Source organism: Psammomys obesus, unplaced genomic scaffold (assembly GCF_907164565.1).
Source record: "Psammomys obesus unplaced genomic scaffold, mPsaObe1.curated_primary_1811, whole genome shotgun sequence".
NCBI lineage: Eukaryota > Metazoa > Chordata > Mammalia > Rodentia > Muridae > Psammomys > Psammomys obesus.
The window spans coordinates 110,630-121,027 of record NW_026592586.1 but is presented as its reverse complement, the minus strand read 5'-3'; the positions used below and the strand labels follow the sequence as shown (position 1 = coordinate 121,027).

General features: G+C 44.8%; 2 protein-coding genes across 2 annotated transcripts; one reads left to right on the top strand and one right to left on the bottom strand.

Moving 5' to 3' along the window:
* Window positions 1-587: 587 nt before the first annotated feature.
* LOC129682241 (histone H1.3) lies at window positions 588-3,237 on the bottom strand. The gene has a single exon (XM_055614499.1). It carries the CDS (start codon window positions 3,197-3,199, stop codon window positions 2,534-2,536), a length of 666 nt encoding a protein of 221 aa, XP_055470474.1. The 5' UTR covers window positions 3,200-3,237; the 3' UTR covers window positions 588-2,533.
* A 4,681-nt stretch (window positions 3,238-7,918) lies between these two features.
* Window positions 7,919-8,981, top strand: LOC129682242 (histone H4). The gene has a single exon (XM_055614500.1). The coding sequence runs from the start codon at window positions 7,948-7,950 to the stop codon at window positions 8,257-8,259; it is 312 nt and encodes a 103-aa protein (XP_055470475.1). The 5' UTR covers window positions 7,919-7,947; the 3' UTR covers window positions 8,260-8,981.
* Window positions 8,982-10,398: the final 1,417 nt, after the last annotated feature.

Here is a 10,398-nt window from a genome sequence, read left to right as displayed (position 1 = left end):
CGGTAGCAGGAGGAGGGTTCAAAACGACCAAAGGCCTGAGACAGTCATCCTGAGCCAGTCCTGTGAAGGACACCTACACTGCAGGTAACTGAGAAAACAAATCAGTGGCAGTGCATGGATGGACTTTCCTTCCTATAGCATGAAGCTCAAATGTGGCCTTAGAATAAAGAAAATGCAGTTCCCCTGTTATATGTTCCACTCACTATTTTATTACTGAAGATTAAAAATGTCTAAATTACCCGTGGGTTGGAGTCTACAAGCTCCTACGCCTTGTAAAACTACAAGCTACTTTATCTGCTAAGGCATTTTTTTGTTAGTGTGGCATTTTCCATGACAATGACCCTCAGTGAGGTCACTGAGGTCAAGAGGCATTCCTTAAATAGCCAGCAGCCTTACCTTTCAAAACTGATAGCCAAAATGCAATAAAATTTAAAAATACCATTTAATTATATTTCCACACTCTCTAATCCATACACACAGAGTAAATATTGACCTTTCACATATGGAATTTTTATTTAATATGTTCTCCTATATTTGGAGCTGCATGACCCAGCAGGTAAAGGACGTTGTAAGAAATTAGACCCCAAGGTCAGAAAAACATTCCAATCATGTTCATATGCATTTTAATATATATTTATATATTTCCCTTAAACGTCTAAATCCAACTGATGTAAGACAGTATTCTAATTCAGCTCATGAGATTTTATAAATTCAATCAAATACTCAGTCGTAGAGGAGAGGGAAACAAGAGGGAAAATGGGCCTGCCTCTGCCTCCTGAGTGTTGGGATTAAGGAGTATAAGCTTGGCAACAAGCATTTCACTGGATCATGTGCCACTGGAGACCTGCTCAGCAGCCCACAACTTTTGTTTTGTTGTGCAGTCAATGGGAATGTCTGTGAAAAGCTAAACTTACTCTTGAAACAATAATTTTTAAGTACTTAAAGTGTGCAGGATAAGAAAAGTAGTGGCCATGATCATGTCTTTTCCTGTGTTTCTTGATCGTTCTTTAGCCCCATCAGATAATCAACTCTGGCAGCAGACACAAGGAACACTTAGGACATGAACTTCATTTGGAGACACAATAACTGCAGGGTATTCTGATTATATATGCACTTCCAATATTGCAGGCACTTGCAAAATGCAATAGGAAGCTACCTATCCTTTAAATTATCTCTTAAATTACATCAAACTCAAATTCAGCGCCCATCACTACAGTTCTACCTTAGCGTGTGTGTGTGTGTGTGTGTGTGTGTGTGTGTGTGTGTGTGTGTGTGGTACAGAGGTCAAAGAATATCTTTCAGGAGTCTGTTTTCTCCCATCACGTGGGTTCCTGGGATTGGACTCAGGTCTTCAGGTTTAGCTACAAGATCCTTTACCCACTGAACCATCTTTAAGAGGCCCACTATCTTCTTAAAGAGGTGCTATATTGAATTGAAGTTTAAGTATAGCGATGTGATGGCTCAGTTGGCACAGGTGTTTGCCTCCAGGCCTGGAACACTCGTGGGGAAAGAAAAAACTGATATGTGATTTCTTCCTACCAGGACCTTCGCTCAGCATCTGTACAATTCTTACGTTATGGGGACATAAAGAAAGTAAAGTGGACCCTGCCTGCTCTCAAACACACCTACACTTTTTTGCAGGGGGTGGGGGGAGCGGTGTTAATATTGAGAGGTCCAGCAACCTTCCAAAAAACAGCTTTTCCTTCACGTTCTTGGTCTACTGCTCAACTCACAAATAAGGAAGAACAGATAAACTCAGGACAATGTATGAGGAAGCAGCGTGAAGTACTACAGCTTAACATTCAGGATGTTAGAAAAGTTTGCAGCAGGTTAAACAGAATGGCAATGAGATCAGTCCCTAAAAACTCCGAGAATGGTGAGGTATTGAGGAAATCCATGTTCTTTCACCATTCAAAAAAAAAAAAAAATCTCAACCTCTCAACCCCTTAGGACAGAATTCCAGAGCTCTTGGGTGAGAAGGGGCAGGGACAGAAAAACTGCCAGTGTCCCATACATAAACGCAAACCTTAACATCACACTCTCTGGTTGGTGCAACGGTCCCCACTCATGGACTCAGAGGATGGTCTGATTGGATAATTCTCAAAACCAGTTTGGAGACAGATTGGAAAGGAAAACTCAAGCTCCAGCTGCCTTAAGAGAAGCCTGTCCGTTTACCGCGCCTGGGCGCCACAGATGAAGACTTCCCGCCAAGAACCTGTGCATAAGGGGAAGAAAAAAAAAAAGCCTATGTAGAGCAAACAAGCCCGGAAGCCCAAAACTTACACAGGGATACTGCCTCCACCAGGAGCCAACATGATGGTGCTGAAAATGACGCTAACTTTTTATAACGCGTTACCCCACGCCACCCACGGAAACTCGCATTAACCGGGCTGTGCCTCAGGCCGCACAGCTGCATAGTCAGCTGACCGGTGCAACAGGAGCAAACGTTACCAGAGAAAGCTCAGCTCTTTTGATTGAGACTTGTGGGTGGCTCTGAAAAGAGCCGTTGAGGTTTAAGGCAGGACGGGCCACTTCACTTCTTGCGAGGGGCGGCCTTCTTTGCCTTGGTGGCCTTCGGCTTGGAAGCCTTGGGCTTGGCAGCCTTGGGTTTGGGGGCTTTGGCCTTGGCGGGGCTCTTGGCTGGCTTCTTGGGCTTGGCTGCCTTCACCTTCTTCGGGCTCTTGGCAACTTTCTTGGCACCAGCGGCGGCCGCAGGTTTCTTGGCCTTCTTCGGGGTCTTCTTGGCGGCCTTCTTGGGGGTGGCGGCACCAGTCGCCTTCTTGGGCTTCTTGGCCGCCCCCGCGGGCTTCTTGGCCTTGGCCGCGCCCGCCTTCTTGGCTTTGGGCTTGGCCTCGCCGGAAGCCGCCTTCTTGTTGAGCTTGAACGAGCCGGAGGCGCCGGTGCCCTTGGTCTGCACCAGGGTGCCCTTGCTCACCAGGCTCTTGAGCCCGAGCTTGATGCGGCTGTTGTTCTTCTCCACGTCGTAGCCGGCGGCCGCCAGCGCCTTCTTGAGCGCCGCCAGGGACACGCCGCTGCGCTCCTTGGAGGCGGCCACGGCCTTGGTGATGAGCTCGGACACCGGGGGGCCGGACGCCTTGCGCTTCCCGGCGGCGGCGCCGGTCTTCTTCGCCTTCTTCTTCACAGGTGCCTTCTCCACAGGTGCAGGAGCCGCAGGAGCTGCGGGAGCCGTCTCAGACATGTTTCACGCCTTGCTAGAGAGGCCAAAAGTAAGCAGAAACTGTCAGGGAGGGTTGAGCCCGGGGCTGAGGGCCCTGGGTTTATATAGAGAGAAGCTGCGTGGTGATTGGTTCCCTGCGCCGAGCGCCGCGCTACCAGAGAAAAGATCCTCAGCTCTGCCTTGTGGCTGTGTTTGTTGCCCCTTAAAAAAGAGTAAAAATATAAGAAATGTGGGCACGAAAAAATCGGGGACTTGGGGGAAACTGATCCGAGAGCCTGTGGGCTTCGTTCTGGCCTTAATTTGTACAGCTACACTCAAAATCGACAGCCTGAAACTTCCCTGATGTCCCCAACTCTCTTTCAAACTTCACGTAAATCGAGACAACTTTCAGGTTTTCCTTAAAAATACTATTCCTCTCGCGATCCTTCTCAAACTTTTGCTTCAGGACATGGTTCTTCACATCCTCATCGCTTCAAGATTATGTGGATTAACTCGTTTTTGCTGAAATATGAAGGGAAAACCGAGTTTTTCGCGGAAGCAACAGCACAGGCGCTCCCGGGGCTGTCCGCACCAAGAGCGAGGAATTGGCACTGGATGGGAAAGCTGTGTGTGCCGGGGGGGATAATTCTTGGATAAAATATCGATTGTTTTTTAAGGTATTGGAGATACCGGTGTGTAACGCTCCTCCGATTTTCACCTGGTGGCGAGTGAGCCTTTTTCTGGAGGTGGATGAGTCTGTGCCATTCCTCTTGGAGATCAACAACTCTAAGCACATTTCTGCAGATCCAAGTAGAGAGGTGGAGACCAGCTCTCACATTTACAAAAATAAATTAAAGACCTAGGTCAAGAAGAAACCGAAGTTTATCAGCTGGGAGCTGAAGAAGAGTGGGATATAACCTGACTTGACAACGCATTCCTTGTTTAGAATGTACAAGCTGCCGGGACACTACGTTAGAGCTGTTTCCCCCTTCCAATACTTATCAAGCTTTCTACACACTTCCGGTGTAGTAAAGCAATCTGAATTTCAGTATTGAAGAAATAAGCAGAATTTGAAAGAAATTCATAATGGCTACTGATCTCACATATATGTAATATATTATACACATAGAACAGCCTGTCACGAGCAAAGTTTTTAGCTGGTTGAATCCCGCGGAGAACTTACACATTTCAGACTCAGCAGAAATGACACGTAAACTCCATCTGTTTGTTTGCAATACAATAAAGCTAATATAGTTGGATTCTTATTAGTTAATGAGGCAGAAAAGTAATATTCCCCATCCAACATACATGTCAGTGAAGACCCATGTTTATTGAACATATAAGTGTTTTGGTGTTATATTTTAATAAATCCTTATATTCGCCAAAAGCGATTATGGCATAAACTTAATGATTTAAAGATATCCTTATGTTAACACAAGACTAACTACTCAGTGCTTAACACAGCTTCACTTCCTTAGTTAAATACATACACATAACTTACATGATTTAAAATGATCATTTCATCAGTGGGAACAAGAATCAAGTCTCCGGGCTACAATACTGTAGTATGATACAAATCATTAAAATATATGCTATATACAAGGTTGCCCAGCTGACCAGACTGGATTAGAATCACTCGATGAAGCCCTTGGGTGGCATTTTCTTATTATATGGAAGGCACTAACTGTATTTGTGGCTCACTGTCCATAGCGGTCATCACAGAAAACACATCAACATTTTCCAGTTTTATATATAGCTTTGAATTGAAGTTCCATTTTCTATACTTTTTTGGTAACCTCTAGTGTTTCTGGATGGAAAAAGAAAAAAAAAATGAGACTTCACCTAGAAGATGGTTTTCCACGTGACTACAAGACAGGACATATGCTCCATAAAGATCATTTGTACTGCTGTTGCCTGACTGCTTATCATGACAACTGCAGAAAGAAAAGGCTTCCTGAAACCTAGATCAACCATGGGACTGCAAATTTGAACCCATAAGAAGCTTCACTCATTTCCACTCATTACTTTAGAGGCTAATACCAAAAAACATGTTTTTGGTCTCAACTCCAAAAATCTACTTATATCCTGAAACAGCAGATTATTCTCTGTAGTAAGGCTTGCACTGTTTTTTCTTTGTTTGTTTGTTTTTTAAGATTAAAAACGGGTAATAAAAATTCCTAAGTGAGAGCCATGAAAATTATGACTTCATCCTCTCTGAATATTGTGTTAGACAGACACAAACACACACACATACAAATGTACACCATTACCATAGTGACAGCTTAGAGATACCAGCTTCATGACTCATACTACGGGACTTGTTCTTGGGCATTCTAAAATCTAGAGACTTTAAATCGACAGTGGTGGTGCACGCCTTTAATCCCAGTGCACGGGGAGGCAGCAGAGGCAAGCAGACCCCTGTGAGTTCAAGGCCAACTTGAACTGGTGAACAGAGCAAGTCCAGCACAGCCAAGGCTACACAGAGAAACCTTGTCTAGAAAAAATAATAATAATAATAAATTTCAAGAAAAGAAGGCGACAGTCTTAGTAGAGTCAAATGTGCTCAAAAGGTCTAAGAAAGTAAAGGTATCAACTTTACATCCCTTTCTGTTGACATCACGTGAACATACTGGCAACTTGAAACATGTCCCACTGCTGGTCTGCGTCAACTTCATTTTCTAAAATGAACACTTTTAAATACTTACATAAACGCTTTCAAATATCCAGTTTTCTTTTTTCATCTCTCTCTTCTCTCTCTCTCATTCTCAATCTCTCTCTCTCTCCCTCCTTCCCTCTCTCTCTCTCTCTCACTTTCCCGACCCCTCCCCGCCATATCTTTTACATGTGGATGCTGAATAGCTTCTTGTGTGCTTGAAAAGTATTCTAAATCCTCCGTTTTCAGAAAGACCCATTCTCCAATGTCCAATGCATTCCCATCTGCAGACTAGGTACCTGAAGCCCTGTGTGATTAACAAGTTTCAGAGCAAGGTCAATACCGCTGGGATATTGCCGCTTCATTGGAACACCAGGTTAACAGGTAGGAATATGCTGAGTTGGTGCCACGTCACACCCCTCAGCCTGAATTTAGTTTCCTCTTACGTGGCCTTTGAGTTCTTTACATGGGGGAAAGAAATCCAATGTTTTGTTATTGTTGTCATTTTTTTCTTTTTTTAATTTCACTTGATTTACTTTACATCCATCCTCCCTCCTCTCCTGCCAGTCCCCCCCTTTCCCAAAAAGGGGAGCCCCCTCCCCTGTATCAACCCACCCCAGCACATCAAGTCACATCAGGACTGAGCATAGCTTCATACCCCGAGACCAGGCAAGGCCTCGCTGATAGGGGAAAGTGATCCAAATGCAGACAATGGGGTCCAGGTTAGAAAGAACACTCCCCTCCACTGTGTGGTGCCCATATGAAGACCAAGCTACCCAATAGCCACATATGGGCAGGGCGCTCACTGTTTTTAAAGACAGCATTCTCACACCAGTGTTTGGCGTTCTGGCATTTAGAGGGAATGGGGCGGAAGACTGGTTGGTGTCTTTCTGGAAAGGACCAGGGAGAGCTCTGTGTATTAATGGAAATAAGCTAAATCCCAAGTAGATTCTGAGTGCTTGGGACTTGTTTTGAATATCCTTCTCTCTTCTATCACCATAGGAATGCCTCGGACAAGACTTGCCAAATCACATCTTTAAAATGCCCTCTCTTGAACAAGGATGAGGCTCACAGGAGCACTACGGACCCTAGATACAGAAAATTGCCTCCGGTTTAATGCAGTCTGGTCTACAGGATGTATTCCAAAAATGCCTTCCAAGAAAATAAATAAGTAATAGAGAGAGAGAGATACATACACACATACATGCATACGTAGATACATAGATAAAATTACCTCTGTAGAGAGATGATAGGTAGATACATATAAATAAAATTACCTCTGTAGTGTTCAAAAACGGACTGAACAAAATTGTGTGCAGTGTGAAAAAACATTGAAATTTGTCAGACATTTAAGACTGATGAATGTGAACAGCCTCACTTCGGTAACATTTTATTGAAATGTTACTTTACAGAATTTGAGTCTTCCTTTAGTTTAATTTGCAAACATTACTCAGTTTCCTGAGTACAGACGACACTGGTTAGCAAGGCCGTGAGACACAGAATCCTCCTGAGCAACAAAAGCTTTTATTAAAAGAGGATTAGTTCTCCAACCCTGGATGAGTCTTCATCCTTCCAGTCCAAACAGCATTCTATGAGATGGGAAACGGTGCATATTCAACCAGTAACAGCTCCCTTCACACAGATTTGAAAACGAAGCTGTGTGCAGGCTTCTGGTAGAGGAAAAGAGCTTCATGACTGACAGGTCAAATGTATTAATGCTTGCAAAATTTTACACTTTGGATTTTTTTTTCTAAATCTTCCGTTTAAAAGGTGATCTTTTTGTGCTGTATCTGGTTTTTCAAGAAAGTGTATGGCTACAACTTCCTTTTTACAAAGGACGGGTGGGTGGGAGAATTATAAAATACCGGCTGTCACAGCCCACAAGCACAATCCTAAAAGACACAAACCAGTGACTGAAAACTCCAGGAAGTAAGCGGCAGAGTCTCAGCACCCCCACACCACGGCGCCTGCGCCTCCCGGGCAACACGAGTCAGCCAGTGAGGTTGAGGGGCGGATACAGCAGCACCTTCCCGCCCGCGCCTTTTCAGTTTCCTAAAAGGTCCGCCGTCCCGGTATATATAGCAGCTGTAGAGGGCGATTGAGCCACTTGAGTTCAGCTCTCAGACACTCTACAGCCATGTCTGGTCGCGGCAAGGGCGGGAAGGGCCTGGGCAAAGGCGGCGCCAAGCGCCACCGCAAGGTGCTGCGCGACAACATCCAGGGCATCACCAAGCCCGCCATCCGCCGCCTGGCCCGGCGCGGAGGCGTGAAGCGCATCTCCGGCCTCATCTACGAGGAGACCCGCGGGGTGCTGAAGGTGTTCCTGGAGAACGTGATCCGCGACGCCGTCACCTACACGGAGCACGCCAAGCGCAAGACGGTCACCGCCATGGACGTGGTCTACGCGCTCAAGCGCCAGGGCCGCACGCTCTACGGCTTCGGCGGCTGAGCTGCCCCCGAGCCCCATCTCGCCAAACCCAAAGGCCCTTTTTAGGGCCACCCACCTTGTCATATGAAGAGCTTGCAACATTTCTCATTTCGTTTATCATACGCTCTAAACTCTGGTTCCTGTGCGGACGTTAAAGATGGCGGCAGAGGTGAGCCAAGGTACCCTTCCCCCTGCATCCTTGGTTAGGGCCTGCTTCCCCTTTGGGTGCTGCAGCTCAAGACAGCCAGGTCTGCCTCAAACCTCAGTAATATCAAGTGCCAGTATTAGACTTTGACCGGCCTGTGACCAACGCTTTCCCTCTACATTGCAATTCGACATTCTGTGTTCTTTCCGGGTTCTATTGAGTAATCATCAAGATGGGTTGTTTGTTGCATTAAACAGCCGCTGGTCCTCCGATTAATCTCTCCACAAAGTGAAGGACATGCATGGGTGTTCCCCAAATGCTTTTCGCCCTTTTAATGGATGTCTTAAATAGTACCTGTGTTCTAAGCGCCTTATAATCAGACTTCCGCTGCAACATTTTCCTAAACAACTTGGGATTTTTTTTTCTTTCATCTCTTGTGCGAAAATAAGATTCTCTTAACTGACGATCCCTGTATCCGAAGAATAGACATGGAGTCCTGTGTTTCACCTGACATCTGTCTGGCCTCCACAGCTTCATTACTAACCCTGACTGGACTGAATGACACATTTCTTCTTTCAAATAAAATTTCCCAGCTGTACATGTGTGGCTTGTCTACCGTCATTTAAAAAAAAAAAAAAAAAAAAAGGTCTTTTTGAGCCTACCCGTTAGTACCTGGGCCAAGTACTGCCAGCACCAATTACAGAACTTAACATACAGTAAGTACTCAGGCCAAATAAAACTAACTAAAGGCTCTGAAGACAAGACTGGCCTCCCTCTGAATAACTTTGGCCTGCAATATAAGAATTAGACTTTGATCAAGAATACCCGTGTGAGTATAGCAGTGAAGAGCAAAATAATTGTAAACCCTTTCATACCGGTGAGATTGGAACATGATCTCTGAACAAGTCACTACCCTAGTCAGAATTACGAGAAAGAGCTTTCACTAAGAAAACTACCTTCGCTTCTAAGCAGCAAGAGGACCCCAAACTAATTCTTTGCTCTCTGTCTGAAGCTTTCTTCTATGAGTCCACATTCTAGACATAACGCCCAATTTTATGTTTGACATATATTCTTCTTTATGAATTCTGTACACTGTGGGAGTACTCGGTGTGTTCCCCATGAGCCTGAACAATTGTACCGTAACTGAAGAAAATGTGAAAGTGTTAGGCCTACTTAGTTCACTGTGGGTCTGATAAGGCCACAGGACAAGAAGCAACGAGTAAGAAGTGAAATGACATCCCGGCCATCTGCTCTGTGAGTCAGCGTCTTGAGTTAGGCATCTAAGTCTTTGTGCTTGGTAAGCAGTAGCTTTGACAGTTCTGAGGCATTTCACAAAATTAATCCTGAGTTTCTCAGTTTACAATAAACCCTCTTTGTTCAATGCTACCAGGCCTGCTTCCTCCCTCACGTGACCTGTTCTCCATCTCCAGTGTTAGTGTTTACTGTCCCTTGCATCATAATCTGACATCCTTTCTAGCCTTTGCTAATGTCTGAAATGCCCTGTTTATAAATGCTCCCATTCCAGCTCACGTCAGAATCAAGACCAGGCCTAGAAAAATAACATTCCTGCTCAAGGCCAGCACCTCAGAACAGTGAACCATGAAGCTTCTGGCTTCTCCCAGAGAGAAGCCTTCTATACTTACCTGCTCAGAGGACCTCGCTCCCTCGCTCCTCTCCCCTCTCTCTCCCCCAACCTCTTTCTTATAAATAGCTCTAAAGAATTTCTAATAAACACATTTTTGCCATCCATTTATTTTCCCTCATTTTTTTTTATTTTATCGTCTACTACCTAACTACGACTGTGTGTGTAAGAGAGAGAAACTGGTCTGAAGCACTTGAAAGTAAATTTCAGACACCAAGAAACACCGTCCCCAAACACTTCAACATGTGGCTCCCAAGAATAAGGAAATTTTACATATAATTTTCATATAACTGAAACCAACAAGCATTTTTAAGCCCCCCAAGCAATATACGTTCCAATTCACATCTCTTCTCTGTTACAGTCTGACTACCCT